The 24462-nt window shown below is 39.0% G+C and overlaps 1 protein-coding gene across 1 annotated transcript in view; it reads left to right on the top strand.

Annotated features, from left to right (window-relative positions):
* Positions 1–24191, top strand: part of LOC149784023 (uncharacterized) — a 57802-nt gene extending 33611 nt beyond the window's left edge. The window contains exon 2 of the mRNA XM_089932935.1: positions 19542–24191. Coding sequence (XP_089789061.1) covers positions 19542–20287 — 746 coding nt within the window. The 3' untranslated portion in view covers positions 20288–24191. The remainder of the gene's footprint in view (positions 1–19541) is intronic.
* The last annotated feature ends 271 nt before the right edge of the window (positions 24192–24462 follow it).

Here is a 24462-nt window from a genome sequence, read left to right as displayed (position 1 = left end):
ATCAGTTTGAGGACAGGCATGACACGTCGTGCAGGGGTACGTAACGGACTAAATCGAGCCAGTTCTTGCTTGGACAAATCCAGTAAACTTTGTAACATGCCCGATCTTTCATGGACTTTGATTTTGGGAGAAGGTACTTTGTGAGCAGCAGCCACTGCCGCTAAATTGGAAGGTCCTGCCACTGGGGAAGTTCTTTTGGGGGTCATCAACGGAGAAGTTCTTGGTGTAATCAACGTCTCCAAGTACTCTTCAGTTCCTGGTGACATCAACGGAGAAGTGGACAAACGTGAGGCTGTCGGAGACGCTGTGGCAGGTCGTGGTTTGCGAGTGTAAGGCTGCGTCCTGGCCGCAGTGCCTCTCTTGCGACTAGTTTTCTTCTTCTGTGGACTTTTCTTTTTCTGAGGACTTTTTCTCTGTTTCTTTTTCTGGGGGCTTCTTTTCTTTTTTCGGGGTGGTGTCTGGTAAGAGGAGGGTCCCGCCACTGGAGAAGTTCTTCTCTTTGGGGACCTGGTCTTTTTCTTCTTGGGGCTTCGTTGAACTTTTGTCTTAGGGATAACTTTGGGGGCATTAGGATCCCATCTTAAGAGTGAGCGAATGATGACCCCTCCTAGAGTACCGCTCCCTCCAGGTTTCAAAATGATTTGTTTTTTGGTTTGAGTGTCGATGCGGGGATCGGCCAGTTGGACCAAAGCGACTTTGTTTCGATCGAAAAAGCGTTGGGTTTGATGAGGAATCTGAATGATTCCTTGGAGTAATTGACGTGCCGTCACCGTGAACCATCGTAAGACTTCTTTGAGACTAGCTTCTAAGACACGAGCTCGTGTTTGTGGATCTTTTTCTCGACTGATGCCATACAAGGCACGAATCAATTTGACGGGAAGATGCGACTGAAGGGACGTCATGTTCGCACTGAGTGTGAGACAGACGAAAAAGGGTCTGAAGTTTTTATAGATTTTTTGATGGGAAGTGAAATGAAGTCGAGGACGGAGACGTGTACAGGACAGGCCCTCCGTCTTGGCACCAGTGGTGAAACAAGTGGGTACGAAATCGCAAATCCTCGGGAGTGGTAGGTTTCAAATCGACGAGTAAATAGGCGTGTGGCGTTTGAGTGGCATCGTCGTACGCCTGAGTCAGCCAAGGCGTTCCTAACTGTTTGGCTAAGACTTGCACTTGCGATTTATCTCGAGGGCTTTTAAACAAGACCACGTAATGCGCATTGAGACTGATGGTGCGATGGGCTTTACTTTGTTGAAACAAATTTTGGGTGATGTAAACGACACTGGCATTACGGTGATGCCCTTTGCGCGTGAACCACAATTTAATTTCTTCTTCGTCTTCTCCTAACATGTCGTCGAAAATGACCAAATGGGTTAGACGGGAGTCAGAGACGATGCCATCGTCTTCTTTAGGAATGCCTTCCACAAACACGATGGAATCGCCTTGACTTTCTCGCAAGAGGCTGTACGCCGATTGCCACTCTTTGTAACACCACACGATCCGTTGAGGGGGCCGATCGATCAAATGATGTTTATGTTCGATCAAACGTTTGACGAATTCGGTTTTGCCTGAACCGCTAGGTCCAGCAATGAGCATGTTAAAGGGATGGCGAAGATACAAAGCCTCCCAACTGGCACGATCTAAGTGTTCGTCGATGACTTTGACAGTAGAGGAAGAGGGAGCAGAGACAACAGAGGTAGCCATGGTGTGAGAAATGTCACTTGTGACACGAAAACAAACAAGACAAGAGTTTATATACTTTTTCAGAACACGTTTATTGAATGTTTCAAATGGGAACACGAAAGACAAAAATACATAAAACCCAAATAGTGATGTACAGGAATAAAAAACACATCAAAACGATCAAAGTGGAATATAAACAAGTCTCTGTACAACATGTTTTGGGTAACCAAGATGTCCTAGAGACAGTGTGTAATGTTCTTACAGTCTCTACATGAGGTATTGTCACACAAGTGTCCTCCCGGAATGACCTTTCAGGCATGTCCATGACAGTCCTGTCCTGAAGCGAGTGGTTGTTCTCGGTGACGGGTTCTTCTGGCACCGTCACTAACACAGGTTGAAAAGTAACTTTTTTCCTTGAACAACTCTTGTGCATACTGGGCCACTTCTTGGGTCCAAGCCTCAAAACCCCCCTTTTTCCAATCACGAACATCTGTCCAATGGGGGTGTAAGTCACAAGCTACACACACATCGTCATACACGTCTTGGGTAGCTAAAAGTTGACGAACCTTTTTTTCCTGTTGAGGTCGAGAAGTATCCAGATGAAAACGCAAGGCTTTGAGCAAAAGGAGTTTTTCGTGACCATTTAAGGCCATGGAGGTGGTAAGTACTGATCGTAAAGAGTCCACAAAGAATCGGCTGGTAAACGAAATCCCAAAAAACAAGTCACTAAGACACACACCACTTGTCGTCCCAAATTGAATGGATACAGTTCTTGTAATAATCGATGGTAATGATCCACGGTTTGAATATGGTCATTGAGTTCCTTCCACGGAATCTGTTGGATGACATGTGACATAAGTCGTGGCATGGCAGCCTGTTTTTATAGTCTCTTTGTTTCGGAAACAATACACGTACTTTCTAGCCAGAGATCTTCGTTCTCCAGTAGGGAATCTAAATCTTGCATACTGTAACCGAAACTTCAGAGTTCGTTTAGAAGTTTCCTCTTCCTCTAAGTAGATTCCACGTAAAATATGTTGATAATCCTTTAACTTGTCTTCCTCAATGTATTGCTGTAGGTGAATCTCGAAGTAACCAAAATAATGAACATTTCGATCATTCACTAACTCAAAGTGTTGAACAAGGTCTGACCACTGAAACAATTTCTGACGAATCAGTTCTCTTATACCATTTAGGTACCAGTGGTTAAAGATCTGGTGACGTAACGGATGCAATTGTTCTTTACGTTTGACTTGTATTTTCACCAGCTCTCGGTAAATGCGTTCTCTCAACTCCACAGGCAAAGCACGAATGTTCTCTAGCAAAGTATCCATGAATAGGTCATACTAAATCCTCTTTGGTCTGACACAAGAAATGTACTCTTTGCACAAACATGGTTTCACTTCAGTGTCCAATTTAAATCGTTGAGTCACTAATCTACACATTACAATTCGTTCAGAAGTTTCCTCTTTCACCAAGTTGACATTGTGTTCAAGATGCTGGTAATTCGTTAACTCTTCCTCTGGAATTCGATGCAGTACGTTTACAATGATGTAGGTAGAATCGTCCATACCAAACCAATCCTTTTTAAAACTAGAGGATCGTTCATCAATGTCTGTCCGATGGAACACTTTCAATTGAATCAATCCTTGTATAGCCTTCAGGTACCAGTGGTTCAAACACCGGTGACGTAACGGATGCAATTGTTCTTTACGTTTCACTTGTATTTTGACCAGCTCTCGGTAAATGCGTTCTCTCAACTCCACAGGCAAAGCACGAATGTTCTCTTGTAAAGTATCCATGAACAGATTATTATGGTAAGAAGTTACTTCAATGTCTCGGTCCCACTAAGGGTAAGTAATGACAATTCGGTGACCATCGAGCATGTTCTACGTAGGCCGAATCTTGCGGTTCCCAGTGGTGAAGTGACACACCGCAACTGAAGCACTTGACTTTATCTCCTTCGCCCAAGTAGAAAAATCCGGCTCTGGCTAATTCTTCGGGGGTCGGTCCTCCCAGATACTTTGGCCATTTTCCTTTGAACGATTGAAGACGATTTTCAAAGTCGCAGTATTCCGACAAACGCACAGGGAACGAATATTCGTCTTTCACAGGTTCGTTTCGATGAGGGTTGGGTGACAGGAACAGGAGTTTGCTCAGGGCTGGATGACATCCGTAGGGAGGTAAACGTGAAGGTTGACATTCCCCTTTAAACCCGGTAAAATGTCTAAGAGGACGAGCGGCATCGCTTTCGCATCCCTCAGGTTTGACACGCACAGCATCACTTTCCATGACAGGGGCAGTGAGAACAAAGTTCCCATGATGCTTTACGGCATCGCTCAGGTCACAACGTACAGCATCGGTCCCATCGCAAGGCTCACAATCGCACTCGTCTGCAAACTCCGTTACGCAATTACAATGGTAACCACATGGACAATCGCAGTTTCCTTCCGGACATTTTCCGTCGCAATGTCTGGGTCTTATCCATCCAGTATTAGTCACACTAGAGAAAGATACAACTTTTTTACAATCCCCAAACTGGAACGATGTCTTTTTCAAAGTATTCATCTTGTTCGCTCGGTCTTGGTAGTCACAATGAACTATCGGTCTTGCCTAGGGTTCCTTTTTTATATACAGACCAATACCGGTGTGACCGTACGGTAAGGTGAAATGATTGGGAAGTCGAACTCGCTTCTGGTACACGATTTGATAGACTTTTTCCAAGGGCCGACTGACGATGTGGTGAGTGGGTAAACGTACAATCTTGTTCGGTTGGTAAGTGGTCACTTTAAAGTGTTGATCTTTTCCAGACTGCAAGGCTTCTTTCAATACCCCAAAGTTGACCACACGACGGGTACGATAATTCAGAGTCAGTCCTTTCACTTTGCACGTCGTGTGCACTTCTCCTTGTTTGTCCCGGTATTCGTAGCCGTAATTTTTGGGACCGCCACTGACGAAACTTAGAATCTTGTCGTCGGGATGCTCGTCTGTCCAGGCTCCTAAACGGTCTCCTTCGATGTTAGGGTGATGTTGAATCGGGTGATGGATGTAAATGCAACTGTCCGTGTCAAAGTACAGGACGCGTTCTTCTAACAGTTCTAAAGCTTCGTACAATTTTAAGCGAGCATGGGCTGTCACGTAAGCCGCAATGATGACATTTCCAAAAGGATCGTCTTGTACAAAGTCCAGATCTTCTTCGTAATTGACCAAGATCAAATTCTCTCGAACGACGTCCACGTGTTTCATGTATTTGGTTTTGTCGTGAATCATCTGGAAGTAGCGGGAAGGTTCTGTCAAATATTCCGTCTTGGGTAAACACGGTCGTTGTGCCATTTTACCCCACAAGCAATTTAACATCACTTTGGCAAACGATCGCCTGCCTTCGTTTTTCTCGATGTGGTCTAAAGTGATGCCTTCTTGTTCGTAATATTTCTCTTTGAATTTTATTTGGTCTTCGGGAGTGTGACACCAGGAAGGATAGCCGCTGGCTTCTTGCTTCAGTTTCAAAAAGGCATCCACGTAGTCTGCGAAAATGCCTTTCTGACTGGGATCACCCTTGCGGTACTGTTGTGTCTTGGGAAAGTGGCAAATCTCGTATACTTCTAACAGTTCGTATCCCATGTCCAGAGCTTTGAACAATTCTACGCTGACCCAGGTTCCCGTCAAGGCCCGTTCTTCCTGGCTGTGATGACAAGGCTGGTCTTGGTTGCACGTTTCGGCACAAGTACGGCACAAGGGAAACATCAGTTTGCCTTGACAATGGTGAGGTAAGACGGGATGGTAGAGGTTCGTGGGAGGCAAAACTTTACACTTGATCAAGCCTTCGTATTGTCGAATGTTTTTCAGGTCGATGTGTTCCGTTAACAATTGCGGGTGCCCTACAGGAAAGCGACAATATTTGCACACGTAGGGATACAGCGAGCACACGTCCAAGTATTTGATTTCTTCTCCTTTCTCTTCGTCGGCTTGGTACAGCAAACAGGTGGCATTGGTCCTTCCTCCGTACAAACTATCCCTCGGGTTCAGCGGGTCCATGAACTGGTAACTTTCCACGAGGCGTTTAAACTCGGGATCGGTTTTCATACGGTGATCGTACTCGTGTTCCCACATTTCCACCACTTGGTATCCTTCCTGTTCTAACTTTAGGCGCCGCTGACAAGTGTCCTGGTACAAGTCTTCCATGGTTCGTTGCAAAAACTGATTTTTAGTGCCACGGTCAGGGTAACAAACAGGACATCCGTGAAATAAGCAACCGTTAAACTCGTACACGATCTTGGGGTTTTCTAAGTCCCAGCCATCGACCGAATACGTTCCGATGGTCTTTTCGCCCCCTCCGTTGCGGGCATGCTGAATCCACTTGTCTTCCTTGTCGCACAAGTAATGTAACCAGCGTAAGGCTTTGACCGAGTATTGACGTTTGACAAAGTGGGTCGTTTGAGGGCTGATGACAGCCACGGTGTTTTCAGGCATGAATCGTTGTCGATACACTAAGGAACACGCTTTGGCAATGGTGCAAGCTTCTTTCAAAGGATCGACCCCTCCGTGTTCCATGAACAGTTCTCGAAATTTTCCACAGCAACGCCGTAAAATGTCCACGTCGGAACGACAATACTTTAGCATTTCTTCCTGAAAGTCGAAAGGGTCCGAGGCGTGAGCCTGGTACCAAGCGTAGAAAGCTTCTCGTTGTTCGGTACGCATGTTGTCGGGGTCGTAATAGTGAGCCTCAGGTAAATGGGGTAGAACGGCGTGTTGATTGGCTTCCGTATTGAAAAAGTGTGGAAAGTACCCTTTAGCCATTTCTGTCATTCCAAACGTTTTAGGCATTCGACTCAAAGGCATGGCCAAATAGCTCATCGAATCTTTAAACTGCACTTGTCCCACTTGCATGAAAATGATTTTGGCTCCGTTCAAAGTCACTTTAGGACGCTCGGTGCCTTGTTCCGTATAGTACCTCAAAAGAAACTGTCCATCGTATCCGGAGAAATTGTGAGCCATCACCGTGGCATGACGATGACAATCTCCGTAACGTTCGATGTCCTCTTGGCTCCACGTCTTGTCGATGGGGTCTAAGACCCATTGGGCAAAATCGGCTAACGTGTTCGGTCCCCGAAAGATTTTTTCACGCCCTCCGGGAATCTTGCTGCAGTGAGGGCAATGACTGAAGATAGGTTCTTGAATGCACTTCTCGCACGCTCGATGAGCCACGCAAAAATTAGGAATGTGAATGCCGGTTTCTTGCATGCATTCGAAATCGAAAAAGATGAAATTGCCTTTCTTCTTGTGACCATCCTCTTTCTCTGGTGGGGGTTGGTATTTTTGCACGTAACATTGGTGTTCCAAGTCCACGATGTGGTGACAAATGTGACATTTTTTCTTTCCTCGACATACGTGTGCCTTGGCAGCATTGGTACATATGACTTGTTCACACGTAGGGCACAATCTCAGGAGTTGACAAGCACATTTCTTCTGTGAACCTTGCGTTTTCAGATGTTGTTGGTAACAGGTAGGGCTAACAAACGTGCGCAGACAAGTGGAGCAAGGCACTGGTTCTTCGCTCAGACAGGGTGAAGAGGCCAAACATCCTGAGCATTTCAATCCACAATGCTTGTGTTGCTCTCGATTATTATAACCATGGTCACATTTCTCACAGTAATAACCGTATCCCAGGAATCCGGTGATACTGGTAATCGTATCGAAATGGTCATCGTGATGATAAACATGAATGTATTTTCCGTCCTTAAAATCTTGCCCTCGAAACAACAGAGGCCCGCGCACTTCTTGAGGGTGCACTTTCAAGGTGTATCGTGGAGCTAGGGCATCTTGCAATTTTTGCATCTCAGGAATGCCACAGGGTGTGTCTTTGGACAGGCCAGCTTGTTGCAACAGGAGTTCTGCTTCATTTCGTTGTTTGGCTCGGTCCGATTGTTGAATAGTTTTCCAGGTTCTTTTCCATTCTACCGTGTCGTTCTTGTTGGCATAGGTTCGTCCCACCACGATGGCACGGGCTAAACACATCTGGTCATGAGGATTGTGAATTTGGACAAGGCTACGCTTAATGCTGCGAAGGTCGTTCACCAATAACATCTTTTTGCGTCCGGTCCCTTGAGGAGGAGAGACGTGGGTCATGTCCAATGTGGCTTTTCCATCGGTGATGTCAAACTGGTCATTAGATTGTTGCACGTGTTGAATCTTGTCCATGACTTTGGAAGCGGTCAATTCTGCAGGGGTGCTAAACTCGATCCAAACAGGGGATTTCAAACCGTCGTGTTGTATGGAAAGTCTCAAGCGATCGTCTTCTTTGGGTTGACATTGTTGCTTGAGTTCAGTGAGCAAAGAATCCCACACCTCAGTGATGAACACTTCTGCTTTCTCTAACGGCACTTCAGCCTTGAAATCTTTAAACTTCACCGTGTATTTGTAAGCCGTGGTTCTAAATTTTCTAGAGGAGCGCTTTTCCGTCTCTCGAATGGAATAGTACTTTTCAGGGTTGACTAAGGGTGGTGAACTTGGTTTAAAGGTTTCAAATTCTGGTTCACTCATGTCCTCTTCAAAATCACTGGCATGAATTTGTGCCAAGATTTCACCCCTGGTACGAGGCGATAGATCACGTTTCGGCCTCTTACTTTCTTCTTCTTCTTTCTTCTCAAATGAATGGGATCGTTTCATCTTGAAAGCAAAAAGTCAAATGACTCAAGTTCAAACACCATGAGCTACTTTATAGTCATAGCAGACCAGCGTATATAAAAGGGTGTGTGTCTTCTCCTTTCACTATTCATTTCACTCTCAAGCCGAGCACAACGATGGAAGAGACTAACCAGATGGAACGTTTCGTCAGAGCTTTGCGAGGGGTCATTAGAAAATTCTCTTCAGACCAGCCTACGGACTACTCTCCTTCCTTTCGAGATAAAAGTCAAGATACTTGCTATATCTGTCAGAAGAAAGGGCATTGGTCTTCAGAGTGTCCAGACCGTCAAAAAAGAACAAAAACAGGGACTAAAAAAGACAAAAGTCAAGATACCTGTTATTATTGTAAAGAAAAAGGACATTGGTCTCCAGATTGCCCAAAAAAGAAACAAGAGGAGTCAGAAGAAAAGAAGGATTCTTCAGAAGAAGAGAGGGATTCTTCGGAAGAAGAGAGGGATTCTTCAGAGGAAGAAGAGGAAGAAAAAAGACAATTCTATTTACAAGAGGCAAAGAAACAGGAGAAGAAGAAAAGAAGAAGGGAAGAAAATGAGGAAAAGACGGTGAAGAAATTTAAAAAACAGAGAGAGTAAACAAGGAGAAAGAAGAAGTCAATGAACTTTTTATTAAAGTGTTGTGTTGTGAATTGGATTGTAAAAATGGATAAAAGAATAAATGAATGATATAAGGTAAGTGTCTTTGAGTTTTGATTTTAAAATAAGAACGTACACTCACGCACTCATACACAGACACGTACTATAAGGGTAAAATGGGTGTTTTTTTTTTTTTTTGAGTTATTGGCAAATTGAAATTGTATTTCTTTTCGAGAAATGTGGGTGGCCCTGAAAAGGGCCTTTTTTCTTCATGGTGAAGGGGTGAGTTTAAGCAATCAACTTTAACTGCCTTATGCCTTTGCCACGGCCAAGGCCTACTTCTGGACTGCGTAATGTTGATGATGATGATAATGATTGGGTTGAAATCACTAAGGGTGGTACGGTAGGCTTAGTCACAGGGTTGACGTGTTTAGCTCGGGAAGGTCGTATTCTCTTCGGTCGTGATAAAGAAGTCTGATACATTTGTTTCAGACTTCTTAACTCCGCTAAAATGTCCAATAGTACCGTGACCGTTTGATTTTCACCCTCTTGTTTCTTTGCTGCTACTTCTTCTTGCTGTTGTTTTTTTCTTACCTCTTCTTCTTGTTGCTGTTGCTGTAGGAGAAAAGCCTGTTCCGCTTCCTTTTGTCGTTGTATAAATTTCTCCAATTCTTCTTTCTGTCTCTGTCTAAAATTCTCCACTTGCGGTAATGAAGAAGGTAACGAAGGTTCCGGAACAAATTCTTGCGAAGAGAGAAAATCCACAAAATCCCAATTCACCTCTTCTGAAAGTAAGTCCGGGTTCCCTTGGGCGGTCTCCCCTGCTGGTGCACCCCATTGGATCGTTTTCTGAGTTTCCGTCATGTTGAATCACTGTCGCATAGATTGACTGCACACAAGCGCTAGCGAATCTATATAGACTACGTGACGTCACAGACTGCTCTCTTCGGATTGGATGCGGGCTGACTGAATTCTGTAACGCGTGTTCGGATTGGTGAATGAACTCAATCCGTTTCAATCCTTTCTGTCCCTATAAATAAGCGCAGTTCACTGCATTGATTCACCTATTCTCGGAGCCTCAACATGTGGACCGACGTTGAATCTTCAACCCTTGTGTCAACGATGATGTTCAGGACGGACATGCTCATATATGTCCGATCCAAGTGGACCGTTGTCCACAGGACCACCAGCAGTTTGTGGATACGAAGAGTCTACATAGAGAGACAAGGTTGCCTCAAGAGGACTCTGATGTATGGCCCTGCTGTAAGACGAAGTTTGAGGAAAAGAAGATGCCACAGATGCCCTTTATGTTAAGGGCATATTAACATAAACCCAAAGGCCCTTTTCAGGGCCAGCCATATTTCTCGAAAAGAGATAGCCTTTCCATTGCCTATCCTTTTTTTAAAAAAATTTTAAAAAAAAATCCCATGTTCCATTTCCCTTGACGCTATACAGTCCCACCCTGTTTAAATTCCCCTTGACGCTATACAGTCCCACGATTTTTCTCCATGTTAATTTCCCTTGACGCTATATGTTCCCACGATTTTTCTCCATGTTAAATTTCCCTTGACGCTATATGTTCCCAAGGGTCTTTTTAATGATAAGTCCCATTGACGCTATACTATCCCTATTCACTACTTGTACATTTTGAATTGGTTCATAAATGATGGAGGTTGTACTATAAGATTTTTTGAAAATAATATTGGCGGGGCTCCGAGTGGCCCAGTGGTCTAAAGCGCTCTCCGTTACGGATCACTGCCATCTCACCTCTGTCTGCGTGGGTTCGAGTCTCGGATTCGGCAAATGTGGGTATGTGAGAAGGCTTCCAGTAGCTTCTCGAGGGTCGGTGGTTCTTTCCGGGGATTTCCCAGGTTCTTCCTCCACCATTAATACTGGCCGCCATGTATAGCCTACGTGTGCTGAAAAATGGCGTTAAACAACAACAACAACAACAACAATAATATTGGTCCTCACGCCTGTGCCCGTGCTTCACGTGCTTGGAAATACCGACTGATTTACATTGATGTAAAACAAATGCTCCCATTAGCTCATTAAATATGAAGAAAAGAGTATATAATGTCCATAGTCTGAAAAGTTACAAGCAGATATTTCGGAGCTTCGGGTCCATGAAATTCATTGGATGTTGGTGTTGCTGTTTGGTTTAACGCCATTTTTCCACACATAATCTGTCAGGAAAGTTGCTCTCCTCGCGCTAGCAGGCTATGTCAGATTTGAAGCCTTTTGGTCACAAGACACTGAAATATGAGATATGCAGACAATTATGTGCAACTCAACTTTGAATATGTACATGTACATGTACGTTATACACAGTGTGTGATGTATGATTTGGATTTTTAACATAGTTTTAACAATTTTTCAGTCATGTCGCTACAATGTATGCATTGTGGCAGTTTATAGCGATGTCTAGCACTGTGGTATCATGCCACAGACATACAGCATCAAGTCCCGCCCACTCCCAGTATCCTGACACCAGACCAGCCAGTTCTAACACTAACCTCAAATTATATCAAAGACTTATACAAATTGTACATGTACTAATAACTGCTTCACTAGGCGCTCAGCATTAAGAGTTTAGTCTTAAGCGCCGCTGGTGTCTGGATAGACTGGTGTAATATGTGTCATTTGTGTTATGTTAAGTATTCATTATCAAAGCAATTGAGGGTACAAACAGGTCTCAAATCCAAACATACTGAGGGTACAAACAGGTCTCAAATCCAGACATATTGAGGGTAGAAGCAAGTATCAGATCCAGACACATTGAGGGTGCAAGCAGGTCTCAAATCCAGACATATTGAGGGTGCAAGCAGGTCTCAAATCCAGACATATTGAGGGTAGAAGCGGATATCAAATCCAAACATACTGAGGGTACAAGCAGGTCTCAAATCGAGACATAATGAGGGTACAAGCAGGTCTCAAATCGAGACATACTGAGGGTACAAACAGCTCTAAAATCCTGACATAATGTAAACTTTAATGTGCAGTTACCCAGATTTTTAAAATTCATTGTGTTTTATTTCAACACGCCACCCTCGAAACAAATGGTTTCCCCCTCCTTCCCTGAAAACAGCTTTAAAGACACATTCCTGATTGTTACGAGGATGCATATGATAATGGTCACAATTAATTTAAATATTACATTTACTGGAAAGTCTTTGTCGACACCGATTAGCATCCACCTGCTGGCAAAACATTCAGATCTAAAATAATTTAGAAATTGTTTAGTCAGAACAGTAATTAGTTAGCACATTTGAAAGTGCACGCACAGTACACGTTGGTGAAAAACTATACACGTGTGACTTATTTGTTGTTGTTGTAGGGTTTAACGCCATTTTCAACACAAAATAGGCTATACATGGCGGTCAGTATAAATGGTGGAGGAAGAACCTTGGAATACCAGATAACTAATATTAGTACCCTTACTCGTACCTCGTGGACAGGGTATTAACATGAGCATATACGTGTTAATGGAGCAAGCCGGGTGTAATTCATACCCGGCGCTCTTTTAGCCTAATAATAAAACTTTAAACATATTCCTTGCATATAATCCAATAAATTGAGTAGTCCTCTTATTTAATACTGGAAGTATCGAAAATCATTGTAGAAATAGTTGTAAAATCTCGTTTACCTTTTTTAGCCGATATTTTCGTTTAGACTGTCCGCCATATTATTTCAAACAATGATTACTTCCTTTCTCAGCCTCGTTTGTTTATGTGCCATATAAGGACATTGACGCCTTATTTGGAAATGTAAACAAATCGTAGTAAAAATTTGGCGCTGTTTGGGTCAGAAATTCTGCGCATTAAACGTAAATACGGTTTATCGGCAACTTTGAAATTCCACCAAGAAGCGACTGATTGATAATAATATAACGTAGAATATCCAAAATATGGTCTGGCAAGCTTTACGTAGAAAAGGGGTCACGGCGAGAGTCTTGCGTAATCTGTCATGGCGGACATGATACAGTTAGAGTAACCATGCCAATTTATTTTATCGTGTAAGGGCTTAATAAATTCAAAATAAGCCAAACTTCTTTCACAACATGATCATACTTATGTAGTTCATTTCTACACTGTTTGTTTTTCTCACTTTAGTGATGATTTTTTTTTTGCTCCATTACACGATATGGGATCAGTCCGTAGCCTCAACCACAGCAAATCAAGTTGAGGCTACGACATCGTAGCTAGGAATACCCCGGAAAGAACTACTGACCCACGAGAAGCTACTGGCAGGCTTTCTCACATAACAACGTTAGCCGAGCTTGAGACTCGGAGCCACGCAGACAGAGGTGAGATGGCAGTGATCTGGAACGGTGAACGCTTTAGATCACTCGGCCACTCGGGGCCCCGTATCTTATATGATAAATCATTTTGATAAAACACCTGCTCGACAAAACACATGAAGATACCTTTTTGGCTACAAGCCATACAGACGCAAGATGGTTGAAGGCCATATACTGGTGAAAAACCATATAAATGTGAAATATGTAGTCATTTACTTTCTGCCAAGTCTTCATTGACAGTACATTTACTAGCAACAGGGGATGATTTTTTCATAATTAAAGAATATATAAAAATGGAATGTTTTCTGCATAATTTGAGTGTGCAGATTTCAAAACTGAACACATCTTTATGATATCTTTTCAAATAAAGTCACAGGATGCATTCAAACACATGTACCGTCCACCATTTTTAATATTGGTCTTTGTCAATTTTTGAAAATTCTTGACCTAATGTTATTTCAAGGTGAAATTTTCATATTTGTTACATATATTTTATATAGAAATGTTTTGTGAACATTCAGCGTTAAGAATAAATTGACTTTTTTTATGTTCCTGGTAATTCAGGAGCCCCCCGTGCCTTTTTATCACCCCACCCCCTAAATTTTTTTGCATGAAATACTATATTTTTGAGTCATACACAAGTTGAAATTATATGTTGCTTTTAAAATGGAATATTTGCTGCTTAATTTGAGTGTGCAGATTTCAAAAATGAGCCATCTTTATGATATCTCTTCAAATAAATTCACAGGAAGCATTCAAACACATGTACCATCCACCATTTTTAATATTGGTCTTGGGTCACGTTTTGAAAATTCTTGACCTCATGTTACTTCAGGCTGAAAGCTGCATATTTTTTACATATGGTTATATATAAATGTGTTGTGAACATTCAGCTTCAAGAATAAATTCACTTTTTCTATGTTCCAGGTACTTCTGAAGACTGTCTGTGCCTTTTTATCACACGCCCCCTAACATTTTTGCATGAAATAGCATAATCATGAGTCATACCAAGTTGAAATTGTATGTTACTCTTAAAACCAATAGTGCATATTCATTACAGTGTTCTTGTACATGTATACATTTATCTGAAATCACAATTTAGTAAATAACAATTTCTATTTTAGAATTTAGTTATCATAAGATATATTTGGTCAGTTTTCATAGCTATAAAATAAAATAAATGACAAAAGGTTTTCCACTAAGTTTTCATCACAGTAAGTCAGGATTTCTATAGTGTCAGCTTAGGATGGTGCAACATTAAATTTTGGATGTCCTAAATTTGCAATATTTTCATAATAATTCTGACCATTGTTTTGAGCAGTATTACATGGTTTATGAAGTAAAGACAATTGTGGTAACAGACATAGAGAAGAAACTGGCACTGAGTTGGTTCTCAAGAAATATTTATGATTATGTATTTGTTTAAATTGAGAAATACTACAGATCGATTCTCTATTCCTTGGCTTATGATGACAATATTCATATTGATATTCACAAAAGATGGCATGACAATATTTAATGAATTTGCTTTCATTCTTCAAAATTCTGAAAAATAGTTGAACTTTTTACCTCTTTTCCATCCCTACTAAACATTAACATTTTAATTTTAATACCAGTGTCTCTAGATAAGAATCGTACCTAGAACAGATGACCTGACATTGATAATATCTCAGTGATCACAATCACATACATATTATCAATACGTCTAGTATCACTGAATCGGTGAGTGATACTCCCGTCGAGTCTCTAACGTCGAAAATATATTACACAACAAAAGTTGTACAAATATTTTATAATAAGTTTGGTATAATCCGATTCCTTGCAATAAACGACTGCCTTCTCATACAGTCAAGTTTCTGTGTGTTTTTGAACCCAAATTATGTCGTATTGTTGTCATTGCTTACATTTTGTACGTACCCATGTGCAGGGAAGAGATACCGTTCTTGCTGGCATGGTGACCTTAGAAAAAGACGTAATTCGTGGGTTTTCCGCAAATATTCGCAAACATTTTACCATTATTCTCGTAAAAAGAACTCCAAAGTATATAAAAAGTAGGCGTAGGTGAGCGTATATGATCGTTTATTTAGTTTTTCAGCGTTTGGAAAAATTCGTTTTTCGTTTTATTCCGCGGTGTAAGTTGCAAAAATGGCCAAGTGTCATATACGCTAAATATAGACATTTGACTTTTCAACCATGAATACATTCGGATGTAATAATGTCGGCTTTTTACATATTAAAGCGGAGAAAGTACCGGGTGTAATGAGGTTGACATTTTCAGACATCGTTAATCTTGATCGCCAGTGCCCTCTAGCGGCGTCCCCTGTTGCTACATTTACACATGATAGAAACATATGATGTACCCTACTCATACGCTAATAGGAACTTTGTGCAAACAACTGAAAATACACACTAGGAAAATTCATTTCAGTTGTTAAGTACACTGCATGCATCATTGACTACATGAAATCCAGATTTTCACTGTGAAAATCCGCACCATTTTCCTAACCACGAGCAGGATAAGTGGTCGGTCTCATGGCACGTAATGGATGGATTACACTTTCTTTCTCTGATTGGAAAGTTGAAGGAATATAATTGTTATAGCATATAGCCGCTACACAGTGTGAAGTTTTGTTGTTTTATGTTAAACTATAGAAAACAATTGCCATGAAAACAAACATGTTTGTAAACTAAAAATATTGAAGCCAAGACAATAAGATTAATGCTTTAAAAAAGAAACCAAAACAAACAAGGCATGAAAGAAACAGAGACATTCAAAGAAAACCCACATAAAATATGAATTGAATAAGCAAACCCCTAATGCAAGAAAAGTCATTTAATATAATAAATGCATGTTCAAATAAAAAATAAATAATAATAATAGATGAAACATACAATGTCAAAAGAATGAAACAAAATATGAATCAATCAATACAACAGCAAACAAAATGAATGATGTTTACATGAAATAAAGTTAAAGATGGGTAAGCTAACATTAAATGAAAGAAGGTAACGGCTGAGGTTGAGTCGTTTACTTATCTCTCGAAACGAAACAAAAAGCAGTCCGATAGTATAGTCCCGGTTTTGTTGGTTTTTATTTACAATGTAAATACCCCATTGTGAAGACCGTTGTAAGTCGGGTATCGTCCTCAGCAACAAATAACAGGCCATATTGTGTTACTATTTGCTGAATATTCTGAACACTGCAGAAACGGTAATACATTTTATCAAATCAAGCTAATATTAGAAAGGAAATTTATGATGATACCGGCACCAGTATGCACGAAAAGAAAGAAATCATTGTTTTTGAAAATAGTGGTCCTCAAGGAAAAAATGAGAAATAAATACTTGCTAAGGTATCATTATGAAAACCATTAGGGTTTATAAAAAACCGGGTCTTCTATTCATTCAAAATTGTCACCAATGCCAGGTAAAATGTCAAGTCATAAGCCATAAATCTTAAATTGCGATAGATTTTTTATATTAAAAGATTGTTAAATAAAACTGGATATATATTTTTAATTTAAAAAATAAATAAAACTAGGCATGAAAATTTTATTTGATTCTATTTTAAGCCCCCTTTTTTTTGTTACCGTCCAGAAATCTGGGCTACCGAATAGTATGATACTACCAAACGACTGTATGCTGACATCTGTAAATATTTCAACATATCGGTCAACAATGGCGTATGATCAGCAGCTCATTTCCCCCAGACAATACTGTATCATGCTTCTTTTTTCTCTCCATAGGCATCGCATTTTTAAGAAATTGACTAGAACAAAAATCTTAATATGACCAATTTCTTAAGACAAACAAGATAATAATAATAATAATAATAATAATGAGGACTTTGTATAGCGCCTAATCTTTAGAAGCTCTAAGCGCTTTACAAAATTAGACAACACCTATAAGATAAGAAACATAATAATATTATTACGAAAACAAACAACATGAAATTAGAAAAACAAAAAAAAAACAAAAAAAAAAAAAACATGCTGAGAATATTTCAGGTAGGAAACATTATTAGGTCTTTAAGTTTGTTCTTGCAGTCGAAATAAGTGAGTTTTGAGAGCCCTATTGAATGTGATCACTGTGTCTTTGTGTCTAAGTTCAGTGGGCAATTCATTCCACGTTGCTGGGCCCTGGTATGCAAAAGAACGCTGTCCATATGACTTTGTTTTCATAAAAACCAGAACAAACCTCCCCGCTGCTCTGTACCCTACACTGGCTATCCATTCGATCCAGAATCAAACACAAAATTTGTTCTTTGTGTTACGTTTCAATGACGGAGTTCAACATACCCATCTGACCTCACCCATTTGTATACACCAGCAAGATACTTACGCTCCTCTTCTGACATTGGTATACTCATTATTCTCACTATGAAAACAATGTCATTTGGACATCCTTCTTTTGTATACCAGGGCTCAGCAACGTGGAATGAATTGCCCACTGAACTTAGACACAAAGATATAGTAATCCCATTGAAGAGTGCTCTTATAACTCGCTTATTTCGACTGCAAGAACAAACTTAAAGACCTAATAATGTTTCCTACCTTAAATATTTTTCAGTATTATTTTTTGTTTTCTAATTTCATGGTGTTTATTTTTGTAATCATATCATTATATGTGTTTTTTATGTTATAGGTGTTGTCTAATGTTGTAAAGCGCTTAGAGCTTCTAAAGATTAGGCGCTAAACAAAGTCCTCATTATTATTATTATTATTATTATTATTGTATTTTGATTTTATGGGCGCATATGGGAACAGCTAATACTTTAGGAGAGATTCTTATTTTAAACCTAAGGACATGTTGTATCTGTCAAATTGTTATTTAGATTGCAAGTGAAATCACATAGCAATCTGATTAAAATCAGATCTCCACTGTCCTGGGTGAAGATGTGACAGCGACCGCTTAAGAGTCATGTTCGGGAAACCTTTGAGTTAGCGAATAGAAATGCAGCTTTCTGAAACTTGAAAGTTAATAAAATCGATAGGTACACACTGTGCTCTTCTGCTATACTGCTCAGTCTCCAAAGGCGAAGGCTTCATCTGACTGGGTATTAAAATTAGCGATTATGGTAATGACACAGGTCACCAAAACATGACCCCTAAGCGTTCTGTCAGACATGACAGTGGAGATCTGATTTTAATCAGACTGAATTACATAGTAATACGTATTCACTGCCCAATGTATTGTATAACGTAACTGAGGAGAAACTTATTTATAATTTCTACGGCTGTTAGAAACACATCGAAATAATAATTGGTCAGGGTCATTCTACATCCATATTCATTGGACTCTATACAACGAGGAAATAAAACAAGATTATCTCATTTGCACATTAAAACATGCGGGGATCTTTGTGATCAGGCAACTAGAGTTATGGCTTGCGATGGTTTATTATAATGATTTGTTGACATGCTGGCTAAAATTAAACAAAAAATGTAATTTCCTTTTACTTAAATGTTGTCCGCATTTCAGTTGCTGCCACTGCTTACGACGCATAGCTGCGTTGGACTGTGTCTCCATATGGTCCTGGCAATCGGAACACATCGTAGATTTTCAGGTGTTCAGGTTCGTTCTGGGAGAAGAAAAGTACTGACGAAGCTTTTTTTTCGTTGTTTCAGGGAGAGGACAGGTTTTGGTGAGGCCTGTCATTGAGATGCTTAACAGCTGCCCCGTTGTGCTAGTTCTAAAATAACACTATCCAGCACTAGATGTTATGTAATTCAAGATGGACTATGCAACGGATACATACTGTTTATGGATATGAAATCTGCTTCATTTTTTTGTGTGCAATTCATATGGTTATAAATCTGGAGACCAACCATACAAATATGATTCATACAAAGCATTATTAGTCACATGATCAGATGTGATAAACGAAATGATGATGCACACCGGCGAGAAACCATTCAAATGTGAAATATGTGGGAAATGGTTAAGACTGAAATATAGTTTGTCGCGCCACTTGAAGATACACACTGGAGAGAAACCCTTCAAATGTGAAATATGTGGGAAATCATTTATGCACAATTCTTCCTTGTCAGTTCACGCGAGGGCGCGCACTAGTGAGAAACCATTGAAATGTGAAATATGTGGAAAATTCTTTAGCTATACATCTAATTTGGCATCACACATGTTGACACACACTGGTGAGAAACCCTTCAAATGTGAAATATGTGAGAAATCATTTATGTATAATTCTTCCTTGTCAGTTCACGCGAGGGCGCACACTGGTGAGAAACCATTGGAATGTGAAATATGTGAGAAATAATTTATGTACAATTCTTCCTTGTCAGTTCACGCGAGGGCGCACACTGGTGAGAAACCATTGAAATGTGAAATATGTGGAAAATTCCTTAGGTATAGATCTAGTTTGGTATCGCACTTGATGATACACACCGGTGAGAAACCATTCAAGTGTGAATTATGCGGGAAATTATTTGTCCACAGCTCTTCTTTGTCAGCACATGCGAGGGTGCACACTGGTGAGAAACCATTCAAATATGAAATATGTGGGAAATTCTTTAGTTATGCATCTAATTTGTCATCACACATGTTGATACACACAGGCGAGAAACCCTTCAAATGTGAAATATGTGGGAAATCTTATAGTCATTGCTCTCATTTGTCAAAACATGTGAGGGTGCACACTGGTGAGAAACCCTTCAAGTGTGAAATTTGTGGTAAATTGTTTAGCTCCAGCTGTAGTTGGTCAACACACTTGAAGTTGCACACTGGCGAGAAACCATTCAAATGTGAAGTATGTGGCAAATGGTTTAGCAGGAGTGATCACCTGTCATCACACTTAAATATACACACTGGTGAGAAAATGTGCAAATGTGAAGTATGTGGAAAATTGCTTTCTAATAGATCTTATTTGTCAATACACATGAGGATGCACAGTGGTGATAAACCATTCAAATGTGAAATATGTGGAAAAGAGTTTAGCCTAAACACATATTTGTCAAAACATCAGAGGGTGCACACTGGTGGGAAACCCTTCATTACACTTCAGGGTATACAAGTGTAATAAACCCTTCATTACACTTCATGGTACACAGGTGTAATAAACCCTTTAAATGTAAAATATGTGGAGACATTGTTCAGCCATAGCTCTAATTTGTCATCACCCTTAATGACACACTCTGGTGAGAAACCTTGCAGATATAAAATGTGTGGAAAATTGTTTTGAAGGCACCCTTGTTTGTCATCACATATGAAGATACACTGGTGACATCACAAATGTAAATTATGTGGGAAATTGTTTAGGCAGAATTCTAGGTGATATTACACTTGAAGATAGACAAATTTAAGAAACCATTCAGATATTAAATATGTGGGAAATTGTTGACGGAGAGTTGTAGTTTGTCAAGACAGATGATCCACAGTCAGGAAACCTGAATATGCATACTGGTGAGAAACCATTCAGATGTGAATTATGTTGGGACAATGTTTATTTAGACAGTGCTACTTTGTGGTCACTCTTAAGATTTATTCTGGTGACAAACTTTTTAAAAGTGAAATTTGTGAGAAATTGTTTGGCCAGTGCTCAAGCTTGTCCATACACTTAAAGATTCATGGTGTTGAGAAACCACTGAAATGATGTGAAATATATGGCCAATTGATTATTGAGAGCTGTAGTTTGTCAAGATATGTCATTGTGTATACTAATGAGAAACATTTCAAAAGTATATGGGAACATGCTTAGAGCTCTGCTTTGTAGTGACAAATGAATATACACACAGATTCCAGCAGACTTAACAAAAACAAATTCCATGCCTATCCCAAAACATTTCAAAAGCCATTTCACAAAACTCAAGGACTACAATAAGATCATTTATTAATCATAATTGTGTATTGTTTGAAACAAGTTTTTATAATCAGTGCTCTGCACTCTATGAAATTTGCAGTTATTAAATTTTTAAGTTACATTGTCAGAACTGCCATGACTTGTCTGAAACTTTGCAAGGCTTGAAGACCCTTGAATTTTAGTTTTTAAATTCCAACACTTTTCCAGGTCTTTGGTTTTCAGGTCTTTGACTAAATATAAGATATCTCTGGAAATTTCTAGCCAAAATACAAAAAGAATAGACTTGATCTATCATCTTTGGAAATGTGTGGTATTTTTTTAAAGACAGAACATTTCATCAGTGTGTTAAGTAAAAGAAATTTAACTATCGTCTTGAGAATTATTTTTTTAACAAAAAAGTTTTCAATATGTATAATAAAAAAACTAAATTAATGTCATTGAAAAACAATTTGAAAAGTTCATAATTCAGTTTAGCATGACCAGTTAGCAGATTCAAACAATAGTGCATATAAAATGACCCGTTACTTTTATTGATTTTTAATACAAGTTGTGTTTTCTTTGAAATTAATTATGTAAACATAATGAATATTGTGTGCAGTTAATGATGAGTAACAAAAATGCTAAAATGTACCTCACTGCCATCATTTCATTTTTATATTGTGAGTAAAATTTGTCAATAAAGCAAACTTATTTTCTTTTCATTATAACATTTCTGAATAAATATTGTTATGTCTAGGGGTTTAAAAATAAGTAAATCAAGGCAGAGGTCTCGCAAGAATTTTACAACTAGGAGTCAGGGGTCTTTTGGTAAAAATATGAATCCCACTAGCAAAATTTGCAATGAAACTCTAAGCTATGCATCACACTCTTTCATACTGTCCCATCTGAACTGTTCATTTAGAAACTTTAGCACTTTTTTAAAACATTATTTTAATCTTTGTCAATTTGCCATTGAAACCCAAAATACTAATCCAACTTTGCAAATAGCATTTTGTCCAAGTCTTGACATCAGCTGATTTTGTGGTCACTTGCACTACTTATTCCACTAAACTTGGACATAAACACAATAATGAAAGCTAAAGTTGTTCTTTCGATGTACTTTTATAATGACATCATGTACATTTGTGGGTTTTTCAGCCACTGAATTCTGTCATTGTAAATATCAGCAAAATGATAAATTGATCAACACATTTTCCCACTCAGCAGGTGGTTGAAGCAGGACTGGCAGGTCTTTGAATTTGCTTCCCAGCTACGTGTATTGAATCCATATGAAGGCCTTCATTGTAAGTGATTTTCTGCATCCAGTTATGTTTTAAGGTATTTAAAACAGTAACAAAAAAAGATTGAAGATAACAAGCTTTGTACAATTTAACAAAATAATTTATTTCCTAGAAAAGGTAAAGATGAGAAAAAGAACTTACGGTTCTATGAATCAAATCCAAAAATAATCCAAGAGTTAAATAGAAGTCCTAATAATAAGAAGTCCTAAATGAATCTGAGTTGGAGTCCTGATAAAAAATCAAAGATGGAGGGCGTTGAAACATGCAGTAGTCAGTGTTGTCCTGATGTGTCAACAATTGTTGAACCACAGAAAATAATATTCCAGTTTTGAATTATGAATAAAATTTCAATAAATGCCTTTGTCCAAGAATTCTACATGAGCACTTAAATATTTCCAGGAAAAAGAATAATTCCATAAAATAGAATTTCAACTCAAACTGGTCACAACAAAACACCCTTATGTGTGAATGATTTATAGCCCAACTGACTAAATTCTCTATAGAAAATAGTTTTACACTAATTTAAGATAAAACACAGATTCCCGTATGAGGGTCACATGATCATGTTTCTAGAACAAGATAGAAGCTTTGCATGCCTAACATCACATAATCCTAGTATGACCTCAACTTCACTTTACGAATCTACACAAAGAAAGAAATAAAAATTTAAAAAAACAAGTTTTCTTTATTCTCACTGATTCTGAATCAAGGTCAGGAACTAGGTCAGCATTAGATACAATGTTTTTATAAAGTTGTGTACGTCAAAAATAGAAAGTCTGAACTCAATTCTAGACAACTTTAGCATGTAATGGAATACAAACAATTATATTTAAAGCTACCAAACAAACAATTAAATTAAATCAATTAAATATACATAACATTCCCAGATATAAAAAAGTGTGTCCAATTGTGCATGAATAAGCATAAGACCTCTGCATGGTATATCCCAAGAAAAGTTAAATTGTCTAAAATATAAATTTATTTCCCAAAATTATAAAATCAAAGAAAGCGAAATAATTAAAAAGAACTTACAGCCTATGAATTCCTTGAAAATCCTGACTTGTACTTTCAATTTTTTTTCCCTCTGATCCAGAGACTGTTTAAAGGTGTTCCAAATGAAGGTTATAATGTGTTTATATGCTAATGTGCTAGCACTATTGAAGAATCACAGTTCTAAATCCAAACGTGGTACTTCAAGGTAATCTCATGAAAATAGAATATCTATGAAGTCCTTAAAAGTTTCACATAATCCAACAGAATATTTTTAATGTTCAAGTTTTTGAATAAACTTACATAATCCGATAGGTATTATGTGTTTAAATATTTTCCACTCTGCTATTACAAAAAAAAAACTTATCTATCTGCTGTTTCAACACTATTAATAATTTATATTTTCATTTTGTTGTGTTTATTGTTAGATTTGAGGTTGCAATAAAGTTCAGTTATGTTCGTTTTGTTATAAGTGCTGTATTGTTTCTGCATTTTAACTGCATAACTGAGTTAAGGATATGATGTTGACTTTATTGTTTAATATATGGCGAATGAACGGGCGAGAAAGAAAGAGAAATCATAATCCAGTGTATACAAGAGCTACTTGTGTATTTTTTATTTAAAAAAGTATTTCCATTCAGTATTTTCGTATATCACCATTGCAGTTAAATATTATCAGTATCATAATAACAGAGGTGGAGGTAGCAGACGGGGTGGTTGCCCCGGGCGCCAGAGATCTTAGGTTGCCAGAAACCTCTTCGGGCCATCATCGTCTTTCCGGGCGCCATTTACAGTTAATACGCCACTGAATGTTATCATTAATTAGACATATATTAAAAGTGCTTGTTGTATTTTGTCTTCGTTATGTATCGGTTTTGTGAGGTTGAATTGCTGAAGTTTCCAGAAAACATCCTCTAAAAATTTGCAATGTGCAGAAGAATCGGGTTACGATATTAATGAGGACAAATGTTTAGATTTACATAACCGTGCAACCTATTTGGCAAGATGATGTTCGCTAGCCAAGGTTCCGATTTGTAAATTATAACTACACCTTGGCGGATCGTACAGATATTTTAGAGCATTGACCTAGTGACATCTATTGGATTTCATGAGTTGTCTCCTTTA

The sequence above is a fragment of the Sinohyriopsis cumingii genome, chromosome 14 (genome assembly GCF_028554795.1).
Source record: "Sinohyriopsis cumingii isolate HCF-2022 chromosome 14, ASM2855479v2, whole genome shotgun sequence".
NCBI lineage: Eukaryota > Metazoa > Mollusca > Bivalvia > Unionida > Unionidae > Sinohyriopsis > Sinohyriopsis cumingii.
This window is presented reverse-complemented; position numbering and strand designations above follow the sequence as displayed.